This window comes from Anopheles stephensi, chromosome 3 (genome assembly GCF_013141755.1).
Source record: "Anopheles stephensi strain Indian chromosome 3, UCI_ANSTEP_V1.0, whole genome shotgun sequence".
In the NCBI taxonomy this organism is placed as follows: Eukaryota; Metazoa; Arthropoda; class Insecta; order Diptera; family Culicidae; genus Anopheles; species Anopheles stephensi.
The window spans coordinates 31,663,561-31,685,276 of NC_050203.1; the positions used below are offsets into that span (position 1 = coordinate 31,663,561).

Here is a 21,716-nt window from a genome sequence, read left to right on the forward strand (position 1 = left end):
CGCATACGAGCAGTAGGGTTTAGTTGGTTGGTGTTGGTGGTGGTCTGTTTTAGTTTCCTTGGTTTATTGTGTACGCGCACAATTCTCTGGCGTTTGCTTGGGGGTTCCATCGGGGGTTGCATCTGGGGGAAAATTAGCGACATGTCGTTCAGTGTCGCAATTTTAAAGTTAAATGCTGTTTACTGTGTAATCTGTCCCGTGCCTGTCATCATATGTTATTTTATCGTGTTCTATTATTTTTGTCCTCTCTTTGATGATGTTTGAAGCGTTATTTTCATGATTTTGATTTCATAAAAATGGCAATTGTGACGAAACTGATCAACCAAAGATCATTAAAAAATATTTTTATCAGTCACATCATTGTAGTTAAATCATTCTCATATAAACTTAGAAGTTTGAACAATTTTGAACACAAATGTTAGCCATCTTCCTAACTGGCTTAGGTGTATTGATTATAATGCTATGTGCTTGATCCTTTACTGCCCGTCCAGCTTATGGAATTCCGCAATATTTTCCCTTTATTATAGCCGATCTTTTATAAAACTAAACTGTTTCTCGGAGGACATTAAGTAAAACATATTAAGTCAAGTTAACAGAAAATGGCTGGTCGAGACCTGTTGAGATTGTAGCACTTCAAACTCTGCTTGTAGCAAGCAAACTTCAAAATCTTCCAAGATTCCGCTCCTAAAGGACTACGATTTCTTCAAATTTGTGATGAAAAATATTTTAAAGCGTGCTTAAAATCACAAAACCCGCAGGGATAGCAAATGAATTGTCAATTGTTTCTTTTCGATAGGTCGGAGGACCTGTACAATAAACTATTCTTGATCGACTTTTAAGAGAAATTCATCCAGCAAGAAGTGATTTAATGTAGAACTAGTCTTTGACCCTCGAAGTCGTAGGAAGTTGGAAGTGGAATAAATCATTTCTACAATACGAATCAAACCAGAACCCAAGAAATATTGGCATATCGCATTGTTGAACTATTTGTTTATTAGTTTTTTTTTTTTTTTTTTTAAAGAACCCTTCAATTTGATGTTGAATATGTTTTGCCTACGTTGGTCTACAAAGTTGTGTGCAGCTTACATGGGCAGCGTTTGAGAGAACCTCGAAAGGTCTTCCACCTGTCATTTCTGGTGCACTGTGACTTGATTTTACCCGTAGTAATGAAGTCACCCCAGCGTACAGGGTGGTGGTCTGGATGGGATTTGAACCCCGGTCCTGCCTTGTGAAAACCGATGCAGCTGCCACCTCGATCACCGCGGCCAAATGAGACTAGTCTAATAATTTGTATTTTTCGGGTGTTGTTTTCACCAATGTTTGGACTATATTTCAACTCGATAAAGCTAGTTTCAAAGGTATGCATTGATTTAGAATTGATTCTAATTTTTTTAATAGTTTTTCAATATAAATAGTTTTCCAAAAATTCTTAAACGCTCCAAATAGGCAGGCTGTTTGATAAAATACTCGTGTACGTTGATATCAATCTGCTAATAATCAAATTTTTTTTTTCGAATTTTAGCACAATAATCCGACATAAACCAAGCGTTCCATTATGTCACCCAAATAAAACCCCCACAATTGGGAAACAATTCCAATCCTTGATCGCAAACCACATTGTTGCTTCCACCAAACGCACACCTTACGTGCGTACTGGTTTTGATTTGGTGTTTTTCGCAATATGTTTTTTTATTTATATTGATCCACTTACGGATTACGTCTTGGGTGCAGTTTGGAAGGAAAATTTACGATCCAGAGACGACGACGAGACGTTGTTGCTTCTGCGATGGTGTAGCGAGTGGTAGCAGTAAAGCAGCGAATAAATAAATAAGGCTACAATTTCATAACAATACACTGACACCGGGCGTACTTCGGGGGTGTGCTTGTTGCTTACTGCGAGGGTTTCGGGTGCTTAGGTGTGGCTTAACAGTTTCTATTGGTTTACCAGTTGAATAGGCAGCTTGTGTTTGCTGTCTTTTCTTACAGCTCTCTTAACCTAATTTTTAGCGCGGGGTTTTGTGAATGATCTTCGATCGATTCGCACAAGAAACAGAACAAATCCACACAGCTCTTGACCTCGCACTCGAAAAAAGATGTGCTCATTCTGTACAGTAAAACAGAAAAAGGTAAAACAATAGATAAAACTGTTTGAACTTTTTTTCACAAGCCATATAAAACAATACTTCCTATACGTAATGTGCGCCGCCGTTATCAGAACCGCTGTAAATATTGAACTCCAAACAACAACAAGTAAACAAGAATGTTCGCTTCTACCCTCAGTCTCAACCAACCCTCTCGATCGATGTTGTGATGATTCAATGTGCGGATGTTCGACGCTTCGATAAAGAGCAGCAACACCGCCGATCGGGCGTGCGCGGGTTGTTGCGCCATTTATCATCCAAGGCCGATCATCGCGTTTTGCGAGCGAGCGTTCCGCGTCTGTTGGGTAGAGATTTTGTGCTGTTCTTTGCCATTTGTTCGATTGAGAATGATAAAGGCCGGCACGGGACGGACCTACAGCCCAGCACACCTTCCCACCACCACCACGGTCACACGTTTGTCCGTTTTTGGGACGCATCGCGCGAAGGGTGATTGCCTTGTGCATTTTTTTCGCGCGTCCTTGCTTACCGGTCATACCTTTGAGCGAACACCGCAGCGAAGTTGTACGCACTTGTACGAGCAGTTTGATTTTATGATTCGTTTTTTTTTTTCAGCGAGAATCAATTGCTCCGTGCCGTCTGCTGGAGCAAAAGGAGGGTAACGTTTGCAATATGGGTGTAATGAATTCTGCGACGACACGAGACCCTTTTTGTTTGTTGTGGATTCTCCCGCCGCTCGTCGTCTGCCGAGCTGCGAATGAATGAATCACGTACTGTCGTACGTTTGAAATTCCAACCTGTAAGAGTAACGATCGTGTTTAGCTTATGTGGAAACGTTGAATAATGGAGGAACGTTTTAAAAATGGAAGAAAATGCTGTTGGGTTATGAGCTAATGGTAAAGCGTAAACAATCGGCATAATCGGACTTTATATTGTTTTCTATTTTTGCGTCCACTAAACGCGTGACTTTGAAGGTGTATTCTGCTGCCTATTTTGAAGCGAATATCGTTCAACATTGGTTAATCTATGCCAGTAATATATTATTTAAGTGCTTTTGAACTACAGTTCTTGTCAATGGCTCTTCAGGAAATATATCTGAGTTAGGTTGCTCTCCTAGACCACATCAGGAGATCGCCAAGCCTTATAGATGTCATCTTCTTCTGCCTCTTTGACCTAATGATCTCTTAGGTTATGTCTGCCGTTGTTGGCTTACTAAACTTAATGATACCACGTAGTTGGATGTTTAGTTCACACTGCAGGGGAACGGTTCGGATGAGATTTGACCGGCGCCGTTGTCGCCTCTACCACCGATAGATGTCATTTGGTTACAATTTGTTCGATCAAAAAGTCTCTACATCTTTCTGTGGAGACTAAGCAACGAAAACCCGGAAGTGAAGGTCTAAGGATCGCTCGTTAAGTATAAAGTAGCCAAAAGTCGCACCAGTCGCTTCATTTCACTAATCAAACTTGAGGATGTATTCGAGGAGATGAGGTTTAAGTTTCAAATCAAGTAATTGGCCAAGTAACCAAGTAATGAAACTGAATTTTCATTGGCGCTGGTGTAGCAATGAACTTAGTGTAAATCGGGATTTAGAAGGACAAGATACGTTGCTCTAAGTGAAGATCAACTTCTCTGAAGAACAAATCGTTTTAATGCAACTGGATAGAACCGCCATTAGAGTTAAAATGTAACAAGACATAAGAATTGCCAATAGTAAGTAAGTGACGTTTTGGCCCAATTAACTGAGACTTCCTAGCACTACCAACACGAACTAGTTTTTTAGTTTTAATTGGGTGTATTTTATAAAACAAATCTCAAGATGTTACCCTGGTGTGAAGGCCCCATAAGTCTATTATAACCCGCACATGGCAGTCAATGTCCGAGGGCTTACCTTCGAAGATCCGAGGGTTCTAGTTGCCTACGCCGTCTTGAGCATTTTCAAGAACCTGGTGGTTCAGAATTAGCTAGAAAGTTAAGCAGAAGTTCAAAAGATAGATAGGTAATGAATTTTTTATCAAGTCAAGGTTTGTTTTTATTCTCGCTACGATGCACCATAGCTCCAAATTCTATGATGCACCTGCCATTTTCTCTTTACTGATGATTCATCGTTTCATAAAATAGTGAACATCCAATACTACTCATTGTTGTTAGTTTCAATTTAAAATGCTATTTTCTGTTCTCCTTCAATTGATAGTTATTTTCCACGTGACTCTACTAAAACTGACAATCACAGTTAATTATCTTCCCATATGCTTCCTTCCTTCACCTCACAACTATCGATGGAGTCATACCTTTTTATGACGAAACACTTAACCTACGATTGTACCAGCAATCGGACTGGTATGACTCCTCGTCGCCTTGTATGCAGCGCGTAAACTTGAGCACAAACCGTGCATCTGTCCTAGATTGATTTGATTTTTTTCCCTCCCCTAGAACTCGTGCGCTATGAACTGAGCACAATATGTTCATTTGTTTCCTTCCATTCTAATCTCTTCTAGTCGCCTTAGTTTGCTCTTTAGTTAGAGTAAAGGACGGTCGGTTGGGGGGTCCGCGCTTTGATCGAGTTTTATCATCGAGTTGTTGAATTTAATGAAAATCATGCAGCGGGACGGGACAGCAAAACAAATGCATTTCAGTGTGTTCCTCGTTTCGTTTGCTTTTTTTTTGGGTCAGCTGAGCCGCCGGGTGTGTGCCACCACTGTCAGTCCCCACGGGCTTTTTGTTGAGATAAGACGTCCCTTAACATGTACTGCACGACGATACATCACTGCAGTAGAGCGGCAGACGTTGAAGAAGTGAGCTGATAAGAGAATAAGCCACAACAGCAACTACAACAGAAAAAAACGCTTCTGTTTTCTTATGTACACCCGTGTGGGAAGAAACGTGAGGATGCTTCAAACTTAAAGCCGGCACGTTGCTTGTTCGTTTTTTAACTGCACCAAGGCGTGGTGTACCCGCAACAGTGATTACAGAGGAGGAATCGCGTACCGGAATTTTGTATATTCGCGGGAGGTGTTTGAAAATCATCCGATGCGCAATTAACCTAAACACGAGAGTCGTTACAGTTGTTATCTTAGAGATAGCTAGTCCTTATGGTCTCACTTTGTTATTTTTTTTTATTGCCACAACTTATGTGTGATAAATATCCATCAACGGCAGTGGTACCTGAACGATAATAATCCAAACAAAATTCGTGCCACTGTTGTGCGTTGAGTCACAGGCCCAGGTTAGAAGTGTAATACACCGTAGCGGTAGAGGGTTGGAATGTATTGGCAGCAACAACAAAAAATGTGCAAGGAGTTAAGGGTTACGAAAGCAAACAACACGGTCGTCCCCAACTTCAAGACGGCTGTCGGCTCGACAAGCTCGTCAGCGTGTGCTGATTCATTTCTTTCCTCCTCGACTCGAACGGTGCGTTAGGGAGATGATCTTTGACGTTGCTGCCGTTTCTTGTTGACTTCTCGATTGGTACGCAGCAAACACAACAAGAATCCGTACGAAAACGTGTATACGTGTATCTTCTCGCCCAGCGTTGAATCATCGCCTGTTTTAAAGTGCCGATATTGTAGTGAGGTGAAAATTAGACTCCTCCGTTTCCCACTTTGTTCCCTCCGATGCGAGCTAAATAATGGGGTTGGCAGAATTGGGACGACGAAGTGATAGTTTACGATGTCATTTTCAACTTTATCGTGGTAGACCCTCTTAATCCACGTACTACACCCTTCTGAGCTGCAACACCGACACACACACACACTCCCAAAGTCTCTCAAGTGGGGTTCAAAACTGTTAAGTTCCTTGTATCCATTTTCCTCTACCAACCCGGCAGCTGACGACGACGCTCGCAGCTCGTTTGATCGGGAAAATCTTCTTTAGGTTAATTATTGATTTATTGGACAGTGATAAGATTATAATTGTTTAGGGCGCAACAGCACGCACACACACACACTCAGCGAGTCTTTCAATCTCTCTTTCTCCCTCGGGATGCATTGGAAACACCGCACCGAACTATGGCAAAAGGGGATTTTGAATATTTTAATCGTGTGCCCACTTTGATGCACACTCCAATACGTTGATCGGGCTCGATTTAGTAAATTGACAGGCGGCTGATTATACGGGAGCGCTGACTGCTGGTAAGGAAGCCTCATCATCATCATCCTACCACCGCAGGGAATGGTTCCTGTGGGGATTGTGTAATTTGGTTAGGAATTGACTCGTCACTGTGTGACCATGGCAATAGGCAATTAGTGGGTTAGCTTTTTATAATGGAAGAAGGAATTGATATTAATATTTTCGAGGATCAAGTTTTAATTACCAACCTACACAAGTATAGTATCAGGATCGCTTTCTTTTCAATTATTAAGATTGCCTGCTTATTGTTAACGTAAATGATGACGTATTTCGTGAAAGTTCCGGATGCGATCGACTTTTGTAATGCAAATCACCTTGATGATAGTCATTGACCAACGCCAACCAAATATCGATCTGACCAGTCCTGCCCAAACAACCAACTGCGCAAAGGCCAACCTGTAGTCAACATCCCCCTGTAGTCCGTTGTCCCTTATTTAGCCTACCCACTGACGATCGTGGGACGATCCTCCGCGCGTTTTCTGAAGCTTTCTGCGTAACAATCTCCAAATGCGGCTCGTCCGATCGCATAAATCTATTTCACTCGGTACGCCATTATTGGTGCCGCCATATTGTACTGGGGATCGATCGTGTACTGATTTTTGGTTCGGGAACGTGTAAGAGGTCAACTGTTATTGCTGTCCGTTGTTACCGCAACCACCTAGTAGCGTGATTGCATCAGCGGCATTTCACCTTGACACCTTCTGGACATACTGCGAGACCTGCGCGCCATGGCGCTGCACCCACCGGACAGAAGAAACAATTCGATGCCAATCCTCCTCCCGCATGAGACGTGCGGAATGTGCCATGGAAACAATGCCGAATTATGCACCCTCGCTCGCTACTAGGGAGTGGGAAGACCGACCGACTGATCCCCCACGAATGATCAAGGGTGGATTATTTGTTCTTTTCGAAGTAATTGACCCTCACCAAATACAAATTCGCGGCACTGTCTTTGATTGTTGTATGGTCGACGACGATATGTGGGACAGATGATTATGGAGTGGAGGAGTTTGGACATCACCACCACACTGTGACTGGTCCTCCTCCGATTAGGGAAAACTCTCCTTGACCAACGCGCCAATGCTTTGTGTTGTGAGTCGTTTGATGGTCGTTACACCTCGTTTTGGGCAGAGCAATTGACATCGTTCGTTCGATTTTATTCTTCCGCAGGTCAATCGACGAACAGGTCTAATTGGTGTATTAAACAGTCAATTGCCTTCACCTGTTTTTTTCCCTCTGGGCGCGACACTGCATTTGGGCATGTCCGGTGAATCTCAAGGACGGTGAGAGAGTGTATAAAAGGAAATTAAATTGTTTTATTGACTTGTACCGGTGCTTTGTGAGGTGTTTAATGTTGGGGACGGAGCATTTCTTCACTTCCTGTTAATAAATTCTAGTTTGGGTTTGAATAATGATGAGGCGCAATAAACAAGTTTGTATTTTATTTGGTTCTTTGTATGGATTTTCGAATGAAGTTTAATAACTGGTTATCCTTTTGACACACTGCGCCTTAGGAATGACTTCCGTTAAGTGGACGTTAGAGCAGGATGGTATTTAATTCTTTGGGCCACATTCAAGAATCTGTCAGATACGACAAACGAGATGTTAGTTCACCTCAAATTTCTCTCTGAAGTTGCTGCAAGAAAATCTGCCATCTGTCGTTGGTTCGTCTTGCCTATCTCAGCTATATCTTGATATAATAATCACAACATTGATTTTGATTTGGTATGCACCAAGATCAGCAAAGAAATGAGTATTGTCGAGCTCCAATGTCCAATTCTTCAACTTGAAACCTGGACTATGGCTCTGTATGCTAGCTCCAGCCACGGATAAACTCGAGTCCAGATAGTTGCAAATTGCAAATCAAACATAAGGCTTCATTCGAACATAGTTCTACATAGCACATTAACCCCTATGAATTGCGCGGTTTCCCCAAAAAGGTTGATCGCTCCTCCCTGTATTGTTCCCCAACTTTGCTTCTGGTACATTTTTGTAAGTTTCTGAGCACGGATAATGAGCGTGAAAAGTTGCCGTTCCCAGCCAACAATTCGAGGCGGGTTTGGACCAGTAAAACGGTTCCGCCATACTAGTAATGATTCATGGATGCGATGCTGTTGTCCGCACGCGCTGGCTGTGTTGTTTGAACGTAGTTTCGCTTAAAACTAGGTCTTATCAATTTTCGCCCGCCTGTCTAACTCCTTACTGGCTCTTCCTATCTCTTGTCTCCCCGTTGCATCCATCCATTCCTTCGAATTCGAAGTTTTCTCGCCCCATCTCAGTCTGGCTAACCACAATGTTGATTGAAAACTTTTGCTCCCATGCCACCAACTCTGGCCACTCTCCACAGCGACCTCACGCAAAACCATTCCGTGTGTGTGTGTGTGTACGATAGGCACACCAATGTGTAGCAGCGCAATCATCCATACGTGCCCGGCTCGTGCGTGGTGTGTTGGTTTGGAAAATTTGATTTTTCATCCAGCCAACGGCAAAGGCACCCTGCGCTAGCGATCGCAGGTCAATTTTCCACACCACGACGCCCCGCCCCCGGGTAGCCGTCCAGAATGAGGAAAATTCATAGATCTCGATCCGATCTAGGTTACCAAAACATTATTAGCCCTGCCAGAACACGCGAAAGCTATCTACGGGAATGATGGGGTGTGTGTGTGTGTAATAGAGTTGGTTGGTTGGATCTGTGCGAATTGATATTAGTTTTTCCAACACGCGCACTCATCGGTCGACTCACAAACATCCTCCAATGCAAGCTCCAACCGTGCTTTACATCCGTTAAACCGCAACGTTCGATTTCCTCTTGCGAGAGATGGGAAGCATCCCTCGGTGTGTGTGTGTGTGTGTTTGTGTGTGTGTGTATGTGTGTGTGTGTGTGTGTGTATATTTATCTTCCAGCTGCATACAGTGTGTGTGACTGCATGTGCAGTAATGGTTTGTAGCAAAATCGATGGAATTGTGGCCGGAGGAAAATCTTATGAAAATATGCACACCTCCCCAAACCCTAAGCTCGGTTCGCGCTCTCTCTCTCGGGCTGAGGTGCGAAAAGATGCAAATGGGGTCTCCCCGTCTGGAGTTCAGGGGGAAGCGTGGTACGGTTCTTTGCCAGAGCACTTAAAATCTAATCCCTGCTATCCCCGCGGGGAATTGGAAAGGAAATTGCGGTGTAAATTGCATTCTCTTCAACTATATTTCACCAAACAGGATGGGGGGAAAGACTCTTGGCGGGAGGGTTAGGACATGGGAAGAAGGGAGAACTGTGAAACTTTGTCGTTTTAGTTAGAATCGTGTCGAAGAGAGTTGCTTTACTGACGGTTTTCGCTCTTATTTTCCCTATCGTTACAGGATCCTGCTGGAATCTTTGAGCTGATCGAAGTCGTCGGAAATGGAACATACGGACAGGTGTACAAGGTAAGTCGTGTTGCTGCTATTTGATATAAGACACGCTCGTTGTTGTGCTTGTCGTAACGCTATATCCACCCTCAACAACGTTTGACGGGCGCTGTGATGCCCCTTTCGCCAGTACATGTTTGTTGAAAAACGGAAAAACGCGGGCTAACGTTACCGATTATTTACAAACATCTTCCACCCAATTATAGAGCGCACAGTTTGTGCGCGTTACCCGGACATGGGAGCTAAAATCCATGATGCCCATTAAGATGTTACGGCGCACCAGATCATTTTGTTTAGATTGTGAATAAGTAGGCTTATTGCTGTGGGTAAGTTTACCACCACTACTACTACTACTGGGCGCTGTTGCGGTCGCCCGCACCGAAACGACGACACGTCAGAGCTGCTCTGCTGGCTTTATCCATCCGTGGGTCCATCGGAGAACTTGTCGGAGAAGTAACAGTTCTTTCGGGTTGCAGCACGTGAAAATGCGTTCGGTGTTGCGCTAAATATAAATTCCGGTGCGTCGGAAAGCGTGGGTTATTCTTGTTTGCGCGTTCGAGCGAGATGGGGTGATGCGGTGCAGTGGTGGATTCCAGCGCCCGCTCTGCTCACTTGGAAAAGGATGATCCTCTGATCTTTCCGTTAACATGATCATATTTCAGCTGTATGGAATGGGAGGTGGCGTTGCAGCGTAGAAGAGTGTGTGGAGTTGTGTGCAGAGTAGAGAGTAATGTCTTTCCATCTAACAAAACAAATAGGTGCAGCAATGGATAGGAAAGCATATAGATCGCAAAGGGAATGATCAATGGATGAACGGATGAACGCTGTCTCATCTACTGTTCTCTCAATATGGGTTCAAAGAAGGGCTTGCAGTTCATCTCTCTCCCCAGTGTCTCGGCAGTGAGTCATCGATGTTTGTTTATGCGTTTCTCCGATATGCTGCTGTGCCTAAACCAACTGTCGATGAATCACTGTGTTTGGTCTGGAGGATCGTTTGCCTATAGGAGGAAAACAGCTAGGTTGTTGACTTCATTTCGCGAATTTGCTTGCAAATTGATGCTGCAAACAACATGAAAAAGGAACGTTCGTGGATGTGTTACGTTTGGGTTTCTTTATTGCTAACATTTTGGAGATGAATATTTTAGGATGAAGGTCCGTTTCTCCGATACACTTTTGTTTTCTTTTTATAACAAGAGTCACCAATAGGAACTAATGTCAGTTACCCTGATTTTTAACTTTCTGGACGTTGTGGAGATGTTGGAAATGAAAGAGATGACAAAATCGTGTCAATTTCGCTAGTATTCTCTTCTTGTTTGCTTGGCAGTAGCCAAATACTACCAGCCTTTCAGTACGTACTGGCCCCATCAGAGGTAGAGCCCCTGGTGACGTCAATGTAAAGACATGACTTGCTGTACTGTTCCAATTTCGAAAGTAAACTAAAGTCGGTACGCTTAGCTTTATCAAACTATCTCTGGTTTTCTTCTCCGCTAAAAATTCGATGCAATTATTCCATGGAGTTGGTATTTGAAGCACTAATTATTGGCCAATCGAGCTAGTTCTAGTTCTAGTATCTAGACTAACTATACGATGCTCATAACATGTCTGAGCTCAGAATTTGAAGCTTCTCCTAGGGACAATTAGAGCGACCTACCCGGTGGTGAGGCGACATCAGTGCCAGTCTTCAAATGGCAGGACCGGGGTTCAAATCCCATCCAGATCGTTCCCCCTCAGTGAGGGCTGACAATCCAACTACGTGGTATCATTAAGTCTAGCAAGCCAGAAATGGCAGGCATGACCTAAGAGGTTGTTAGGCCATAGAAGAAGAAAAAGACAAGGGATATCCCATGGGACTCACATCTATTAATCGACCTTTTCTAGTTATAACCAACGTCTAATCGAAGTCCACGTTAACTTTGCCTTGAATCGATCTTAGATGCACATTTCGATAACGGCCTGATGCATCATTATCTGTGATAAGATATCTTGTTTCCGATTTTGTTATCTAGTTAATGTTAGCTGACTTCATCATATTCGGTTTGGTCACAACAACAATCGCTGCTGCATTGTGCTTGTAATAGATTTCCAATTCTCTGATTCAATTCTCCTTCGCAAAGGAACTGATAAGTATTGGGAACGGAAGAATTATTATTGTATGTATTAATAGGCGATTTGAAGCACAAACCCCCAAACACAGTCCCTAAGGAGGTCGTAGAGAAAAATGTTATCCCTTTCCACTATCGCATTGAGTCCTTTAAACTTCTCTGTGTATTTTTTGTTGTTGTCTGTGGTAAGCTTGATATATGCACCACAATAACAACTTGCAATGAATTGTCGTTCGACCACGTTCTTTCGCTGGGCTGGTGTGTCACATCCATACGGGGGAGATACACACCGAGCGACTAAAGGAAGAAGAAAAGAACACCAACAAACCATCGTTGGTCCGCTTGGTTCATCGTCACAGCAGCAGTGGCACACTCTACAAAACTTCACCCTAGCAGCAGCAGCAGCATGATGTTGTGTGGTTGCTCTGTGGTCAGATCGCCGAAGGGCGAGACAGAGAGAGGGAGAGAGAGATGGAACGATAAAGCTCTCCCCCAGGAACGTACGACGTGTACTATCTCTGCTTTGTGGGACCTATTCTCGATGCTTACGGGCGCGCGAGTCAAGCGCGGTGTTTGGTGGGTGTAGAGTGGAGTCGCCTGTGGGGGCGGGTGGGGTAGGTGGTTCGACGGGTGTGTGTGATTGCGCTCTTTGCTGTGGCGGGGTTTCCCGTACAAGAACCTCGGGACAATGAACTTCGTCGCTGGATGTGTGTCTCGGCCCGTTTCGACACATTCTCATTCCCTGCAACATTGGACTGTCCGCGATCGACGTCGGGATGACGATGATGATGATGATGGCTATGTAGCGGCGCACCGAGACCAGAGTAGATGCCAACGCAGCCAATGCTCTGGTGGTGCTGCTGCCGTTGTTGCTACTGTTGCGAGTTCGTGGTTCTTCTGGTGGCCCAATCGCTCGCCAGTCGATAGTTTCGACGAGAAGTCCCGACTGTCGGGTCCCGTTCCGAGTTTCGAGTAGGCCCTCCCCCACCCCAAACCAGTACTACTTCTTTGCACTGGAAAAACGAGTTCCTCCAGCGCGCGCTGGTTTGCTCGTGTACGTCTGTCTAGCTTTGGTGTGATTCTCTTGGTTCGATGTGTCGTCATCAGTAGCGTGTGCTCTGGTGGTGTTGTTGTTGTGTGCGCTGCGCTGAAGTTCTTTTCTTGGACGTTGGTAAATTCTCGTTCGGCGGCAGCTCTTCGCGAGCATCTCTATTTTTATGCACGTATTTTTTACGATAATTACCGTATCGATAATTTACTTTTTTATGACCACAGAACCCGAACATCCCCAACAGTTCGCGAAATGCAATAAAAATGGGGGGGATTGGAGGATATGGGTGTCGGAGGCATCGTGTCTGGTTTGTTTACTCACCACAAGGAAATGGTGTACGAAAGGGTTAGTCGGCGTTTTTTTGTACTTTTTGTTTGAAAAGCTAATTATGAGCCTGAGAGAATAAACTTTCCAGGCGGCGCAGTATATTGTCGCCAGTTTTTATTGGGGCATCATATATATATATGGTGTGTGAAGAAATTAAATTTGATACAACTCTTTCCTTACTTCTTCCTAATGTACATAAAATATTGGATGCGCATTTAAAGCATCCATCCAGTTAATGTACAACCTTTAAACTATCATTAAAATAGTTTTCTAATGGCCTTCTAGCATCTCGCCAATGCCACAAATGATGCGGTGTTACCCCACTATTGTGCGATGCCGCATACATTTATGGGTGGGCATGTTGGTGATAGAACCGCTGGACCGACTGCTGCTCCGCCCAAAGGTCAGCTACACAATTTTCCCTCACCCGAAAGGAATGCTTCTTGCGGTCAATTTTCCACCCGATGGGCAGTGAGGCAGCAGCTACCAACACGAGAAACCAGTTAGCGGCCACCGCACCACAGGTCCCATCATTTTGGACGCATTTATTAACGTGGATTACGTTGGAGGCATTAGCGCTCGCGTATCGCCCTCCTCACCAACGGGAATACGCAAAGAACCAATGACGGGGCCAACCTGTGCTCCTTAACTCTGTGCCCTGAACTTCGTTCGTTTGGATCGATCTGAGGAGTTATCCAGAAGGAGCATTCTAAGCAAGAAACTGGAAATTCAGGCGCCTCAACGGGCCAACACACACACCGCTCCCCACGTGTTGCTCTTCTGCGTTCTTCGTTGAAGCATCAAACCTCTGGAAGACAAGGCTCCGTTATGGGGAGGGGAGAGCTGTAGATCGACTGTCATCGTGCAGGCAAGCGGGCGCATTCTTTCCTCCTGAGGGAGCGACCATCATCGGGGACCGGTTTGGGCAGCAAAACTTATAATAAATGCATCCGTTTTCGCCATTTGGTCAAATGATCCGGGAAACGGTGAGACGAAGATTTAGATTTAAAGATCAGAAGCCACCAACAGTCAGCAGGGAATAGTGGCAACCATTGGAAACCTCCTTGTTGTTTGACCTAAAAGGGACTGTCATTAGCTTTCCTCCAAGGGCTTGGGCTAGATCAATGTTGCCGGGCCCAAAAGTTCCGAAAGGTCGGCGTTTGATGGCGTTTGTTGAAGCGTCAGCGAGAGGCACCAAAGAAGATGTCTTGTTTGACCTTCGCTTGACGGTTGGAAGTGGTTTGAGTGCTTTCCAGGGAATGATTTGCGAAATCTGGAGGTTAGAAACGGGGTTGCCTTGACACATTACGATGATTTAATTTTCCCCGAAAAAATGGGCCACAACATGCGGGGCTTTAAATTGTCCCTTCGTCACTATTATGCCATTAATAAGGAATGATTCAAATTTTAAAGCATTCATGATTAATTTGTTTTCAAGAATAGGTATGTGATCGATTCATCATTAGAATGCACTTGATATCACTCTATTCTGTAGCACAAGCGCCATTTGCATTTTGAATTTTTATTATTACTTCCCAGCGATCGATGCCCTCCTCTCTATGCCAGTCTCATATGTTGATGGTAATGGCGCCGGTCTGGCAACGGTAAAGCTGCGTGGCTAGAGTCTAGCCATTTTGCATGTTTAAACAGGAATATCTCTCTTCCCCGAATGGTAAGACGAAGGTCGATAAAACACCACCCGGACAGACCCGGAGGGCTGTGTTGCACTTGCAGTCAGAGTCAGCGAGTAATAAAATCGCAAATCGCGAGAAAAGATGATCGCGGGCAAGATATTCATATGGTGTTGATCACATCCCCTGTGCAACGTGCACTTATAAGTGCAGCGAGAAGTGGTGAGTTGTTGTTGGTGAATTGCAATTAGCGGCACGATGCCATTAATATTTGAATGTTGCTGTGTGCATTATGACGTACGGCAGGGGCTTTTATTCATGTATTGTCGTGATTCATGCGATGCTATAGGTGTGAAATTGAGAGGTGAATCAATATAACCTCACTTTTTATATTATTTTTTTGTAAACAAACGTTTTTTTTTATTCAAAATGGATTTTATTAAACTAATTATACGACACCGTTTTACTTTGAGTCTTGAACAATCATTCACAAATATGGTCCCGTTTCCATGTGGGTTCTGTTTCGCATCAAGAACAACGATTCAATTTATTTATTCAATTACAATATTGACCCTAGAGGTTGCCGCCTTCTCTCTGGCTTGTATCTTTCTTCGCCAGTCAGTCAACCATGAATGAAAGCGTTCGGCTACGAAGTTGATCAGGAGAAAAAGAGTTCGGCAAGAGTGATACAAAATATTACTGAATCAATAGAGATATACATATCAACCCTCATACGAAGTCGTTGGTGAAAGGGTCAATTGATGATGATGCGGTGCTGGGTACGATTGGGGGTAAATTTGTGACTATTTTCGTATCAGAGTAACGCTTGCTGAATACATTAGGCTGTCTCTTGTTTGATCAAATCATACGAGTATTCTTGAGTGATATTCAAAGTTCTAACATGAAGTACATTCTGAACAATATTGACTATTATAATTCTGACCACTTTCTATAGCAATGTCTCAGATAACCCTTCTCAAAGTATGCGCTTCTATGATGCATTATTAACTGTCGGCCTTTTTTCTTGAAACCAATGCTTCAGTGACCTTAAACGTATCGCTCGCCATCATCATGATCATGATCACTATGATCGCCATGAAGACGCCATCAGAAGAGTGAAGACGTAACATGTACAAAATCAAATCGCTTCTCACCTCATTTTTTTTTTGCAACAAAGCTGCAAAAAAAAACCTGAGCAGAAAGAAAAAGTTCCTACACTCGGTGGAGGTCAGCCTCTCTAATGTTTCTAATTGCATCTAATCGATGTTCGATGGCTTCGAGGCTGACCATCATACAGCCCTGATCATCAGCTCCGGGGGCAGGGGGGGGGGGGGCTTTCAAAGTCAGTGCCAGTATGCCACACCGCACCCAAACACGGCCCAGCCAGAGAGGCAGCATATTATCGCTAATGCTCCACCGGTCCGTTGTGCCGCGTCTACGGCTTTTCTTTGCTTGCCTTTCAATTTGACCAATATAATCATTGGTCGAGCAATAGGCTGCTACAGGCAAGGGTGAAGGTAAAAGAAAAGACGATGCAAAACTCGGCCACTCGGGTGTGTGTATGGGTGTGCGTGGCCATGCTTGGCCAAGGTGTGGACTGAAATGAAAACTGATTTTCTCCACTCGAAAAAGTTTTCTTCGCCTTGTGCCTGCCTTGCCTGCCTGGTTGCCGGTTGGCCCGGAATAAAATTAAGCATAATGATCGGAAACGCTATTCACGCCTCGTGGTCGGACTCATCTGCTTTTCTTTCTTTTTTTTGGTTCGCGCTCCTCCTCCGTGCTCTGTAACGTAGTGCTGTGGTCCGTTACGGTGTTGAGGACGTTCGGTTCGTTTCGTAAAAAAACGCAGGAAGAAAATGGGCGAGGGTCGAGAGTGGAGTTGAAATGTCGAATTTTCCAAATTTTCTTTCATTCAAAACGCAGTGGCTTATTATGGGGCCCGGTTGGGTGGTTGGGAAGAGAGCGGACGGTTTGAAAATGAGGCAAAAATTAGATTCCAGCACCGGCACCGGCCGAGGTAATCTTTTGAACGAGAATGGATTTCGTGGAAGGTCACACATTTATTGTGTGAGACAACATGGGGTTTTTGGAGAAGATGTTATTTTGGTTGCAAATCGACAAAGTTATCTCGCTTGTTTGTTTGTGGCACTGCGGGCGACGCTGGGTGGGTCTTCTTGGGTGTGTGATGCGCCTGAACTTGTCTGAAGACTCTGAAGCTTGGGGAAATAAATCTCTTCGAGAATTTAATTATTCTGTATTTTAACTGTGGCTCTCACAGTGTTCCCAGCACAGGCCTACACGAATGAAAAGATGAATTATTACAGGGATGTTTGGGTTATGTTTTCTCCAGGTATGTCAATAGATCTATTTGTTCGTGATGATGGGCTGTTTCTTTTCCCCGAAGTCTTTTTGGAAGTTAGTTAAATATTGGAATTGAAATGTTTCGTTTTAAATGCATATTGCACTATGCTACAGACTTTTGTACTAAAGATAGAGTAGCTAGAGCTACAGACAGCTTTGGGCAATTAATTTGGGCAACTAATCTTGAAAATTGACAATACGGCGTCTGACCGTAATAATAAATAAATAAATAAAATAAATAATCATGAAAATTCGTTTACTGTCTATGGCATAATATTCATACCAAAGCAATTTGCGTTAACAATAATTGGAATATAAAACATGAATGACTTAAGATGACGAATCAATTAAATTACTCAAGTACAATGCAGTAGAACCATCACCAAGCCCTTTGCTTTGGCTCAAGCTCCCTAACAATTCTCCTATGTTCTTCAAAGACATCTCTTAATGTATGTATAATTCAACAAGTGAACAGAGATCGCACATTATGAATTGACAAGGCCATGGGATTTTTCAGCATATCATAATCAAAAGCGTAAAGGACCTGTTAATATACTAAAACCAGCAGTATCACTTACTGAGATACTCGTAAAAATGTCCTGTGATTATCTTTTCCGTTATGTATCTGTTTCAACTTATGTTCTAATTTCGAAGACCTTATGTTCTGAAAATATATTAAAAGTAGCAAGATTATATCAGCATTAACAAAATGTTTGCAATAAAATCTCGGAACATCTCAGTAGTGCAATGGTAGTGGCGCCAGTCTTTTTCTCGGCTGGACTAGGCATGAAATCCATTGAACCCTGGATTTGTCTACCAGTTCACAGGAATGATTATGCAGCTATGGATAAATCCAGTCAAAGCAGTATGTGGCTGGCTTAGACCTTCCACAGTTGAAGTTATGATATAAAGGAGAGAGAGAAAAAGAATCGAAATCCTATTTGAATGATATGATTATTTCGCAATGTAAAGCCTTTCAATCATTTGTATGTGAATCTAGCGGATAAAGGCTCGGATGCTTTACTTATATGTAACAAGTTTTAAGGGGAAAGATATGCTAGTCCGCATTTTCCAAAATTTCCAATCATGCATACAGCATGTCTCATCCGTAACGGAAAATCCCTAAACCCTCACCACGAGTGCGTTTTTCAAAGCAATTAGCACGTGTGCAAGCACTTAGCGAACAAAGATACCACCCACACCACCACCCTACATTGAGTCCACCCATCCTTGACCAGTGCCAGTGACCGTACGTTTTGTATCAAGCGGCGATCCATTTTACATGAAAATTAACCCGAAGGCTGGGAAATTTGTATGAAACGAGTGTCGTCCAAACAAAGGCAATCTGAAGGTAGCACTTCAGATCCAAAAAAAGGGACATTGCATCGATGAATAACTTAGTCATCGGGACAAAACGACTGTACCTGAGTGCAATTTAGAGTGTATTTCCCCGTTCAAGTGAAGTGCAAAAAGGGGTAAACCCACAAATTTTGTTGCCTAATCTTGTGAGAACGCTGGACAATGCCGCGTGGAAATTAGATCAATAATTTGAATACTTCCCAAACACATCTTAAGCATCTCCATCATGATGCACTTTGTAGACTTGAGACGGCTTTTTGCGCGCGTTTTTCCTTCACCAATAGCAAAAACAAGCAGACTTTTACTTTTCAATGTCACTGCTAATTATAAAGCAGCAGAAATCTTCATTGAGCACATCAACGCACAAGTAGCATCCAGTCACACGCGTATTTTCCCGCCCTTTAGCTACTTTAGCTGCTTCTAATTGTTATTATGAATGGTCTCGTGAGAGGGTTTGGGAAACGAAGAGCAGCAAATGGCGCAGGATTTCACTTTTTCACTGCCCTTTTGTTTTGCTCGCAAAATAAAATAACAACAACTCTGTCTTGTGCACGCTCGGTCTCGGTCGTTGTTGCGATTGTTGTGCGAACCAGCGAGAGTGTACACTATGTACCACCGTTACCGCGAAGGGAAGCGGGCGATGGTGCATTTCTATTGCTAATAAAATTATATACCATCGGCGCCCCGTGCACCACAACAACAGCACTGTACACTGTTGAAGATGGATGGATCTGAGATGGGGATTGTGCATCCATCTTCCATCGCTTCGTGTGCGGCGGTTGCGGATTACTCGTGCCTGGGCCCGTGCAGGTAATGGCAGGCTTGGCGGGCTGCCGGTGCCTAAGGGACATTAAACCTTCATTAAAATACTATCGAAGTGATTAGAGAGAGTGAAAGGGGGAAGGAAGGCACGGCCGCACGAAGAAAGAAGTCATTAAAATAACGCACTTTCGGTTGAATGTTTATGAATGCATGAGGTGGTTTTGTTGGACCCTAATGCACACTTTATTGTGTTACCCATTTTCCATTTTCCTTTTGAAGCCAAACGTTGTGAGAGTCTAAATTATGTTTTAAGTACATTTATAATTATGTTTTATTTTCGTGCGTTTCGAAATGGATGAAAACAATGAGATATTTGCAATATTTTATTAGTCGCTTCTTCTCTCCTGTTCCCAAATCATCCTACGCCTGTCGAAAGAAATCATCGTCATGATCATAATACAATAATATCTTGTTACTTGTCAGGAGCCCGTTGCACAAGGCTTCCACCCCATTCTCCAGAGAATAGCACTTGGTGTTTCTTCCAAGAATGATCATGATGTTGTGGTGAGACACTCCACGGTGACAACGCTCCCCAAGGCTGTCCAAAATTAGAACCATCCTTGTTTAAGAGTTGGCGATTTCATCTCCCTGCGGTGCGGAAACGAAGCCCTTTCCCGCACTTTCCCGTTTGCAATAGTCCAATTTTCGTTGGAATTATTTTTCCAAACATTGCACGGCGCCGCCGCCACTCTGTTCGGCGGCCGGCATGTTTGTCTGGCTGACAACCCCGTACCACCACCACCACGCTTTGGTTTGGCATCTGTCCATCATTTGCGTGGTGTAGCCAGGGCCTTTCACTACCCGAAACCAAAGCCCGGCTTATGAATGAACGACTGTATCGCTCTTGGTTGCCGTGTTCAAAAGTGATACACAAGGGTGGGGATTTTGAGAGGATCGGGTGTGTTGCTTTTTATAGATTTGGTACGATGGAAGCTTTTCTTCACCCTTGTGTGTTGGTTGGCAAGGTGGGGGATATTATTGGGGTCCGAGTGAGTGAGGTCTCTCTTAGTAGCCCCCTGCAGCTTCACGATACAGACCTGACCTGATTTCGGGGAACGTATTGCAAGTGCAAGAGTGGCTTGGTAGAGCAGTTTCCGTGGTGTAGCGGTTATCACATCTGCCTAACACGCAGAAGGCCCCCGGTTCGATCCCGGGCGGAAACATGCATGAAACCTTTTTTTTATACATTCGATCGATTAGTGCTTTATTGAAATATACATAAATTGGTATTAAATAATCTCCCATACATCATATTTTGCCTGTGAAAGACACGAACGGTTGTTGTTTACTTCGGCCCTGTCGACGAAGACTGCACCACGTATCTACGTCATCTAAGCACCAGCGATTATGCAAATTAGCGTACATTTTTGCGTAGGACTGTTGGAGCAAAAGACACCCACGTAGAGAAATGCCAACGCCTCCGAGGTGTGCAACAAGTGTGCGCGTGGGCATACGATGGTGTGTTTGAGCTTGGATATCCTGCGACAGGCTGATTTGGAGCCTGTTTTTTTACTATGGTTTATTGTAGCCTAAAGGTTTAACGCTTCCCGATGTGACCTTACTACTACCTTACTCTACCTAGTCGGTAAGAAAATAAAGCATTTTTATTGCAAACACACACAGTAAACAGTTGCGTGAGGATGCAGCGATTGCACCACAGCGCGCGCCCTAAAGTGCTAAAATGCATTACGCGAACTGTTTGCCTGTCTGCATGTGGTGCATTTACTGCATCACGCACACATCACTCGCACTTGCACTCGGAGATTCCTTCGAGCCAACTTCACCTGCACTCTCAAGCACACACAACAGCACACGCACGCTTGTCTGCGTTCCTGTTCCTTCCAGCGGTGGTACACACGTGATCGTCAGACTAACCCCGGGACCCCCGTGGCGTCTGGGGTGTGGGGGTTTTGGTGGGCGCCTGGTATGCTGTGCTGCAGCAGCAAACGGCACAACCAACGGAGGTCGCAACAGTCGTGAGCGCGCGAAAATTGATATTGAAGTAAATTGAATTAAGCTCGGTGCGCTCTCGAGCGCGCATAATTAAATGTTTCCTCTTTAAGCGAAATGGATGGAATTTTTGTTGGCACTAGACGGTAGGCAGAGCATTATTCGCTCTTGGTGGTGGTGCCCTGCCCGCCTGCAATCTGTCTGCACTAGCTAGGCCGTACATCCATCCACACCCGTAAGTTCTCGTACGTGTTGCAGCGTAGTGCATATGTGCTCCACTGGTCTGGTCCTGGTCGCTGGAAACAGAGGAGCATCATCAACGTCGTGGGGCCATTTGTGTGCATTTTAAGCGCCCTTCGACGTACGTCGTCTAGGTTGAAGTTCTAGGTGAAGCTGGGGAGGTTTTATGCATTTGCGAACGGGATTTTCCCACTCTTGTTATCATCGTCGTTTGTTAAAGGGAAGTAAGCGATTGCTGAAGATGAA

General features: G+C 44.1%; 1 protein-coding gene and 1 non-coding gene across 20 annotated transcripts in view; both read left to right on the forward strand.

Moving 5' to 3' along the window:
- The window catches only part of LOC118509509 (serine/threonine-protein kinase mig-15), a 51,558-nt gene that overhangs the window by 9,152 nt on the left and 20,690 nt on the right, over positions 1-21,716 (forward strand). For all 19 annotated transcript variants that reach the window (XM_036050177.1, XM_036050175.1, XM_036050180.1 and 16 more), the window contains exon 3: positions 9,580-9,645. In XM_036050177.1, the coding sequence (XP_035906070.1) occupies positions 9,580-9,645 (66 nt within the window). The remainder of the gene's footprint in view (positions 1-9,579; positions 9,646-21,716) is intronic.
- On the forward strand, positions 20,371-20,443 carry Trnav-aac. Its single transcript has one exon. It is a non-coding gene; the product is annotated as a tRNA-Val (tRNA).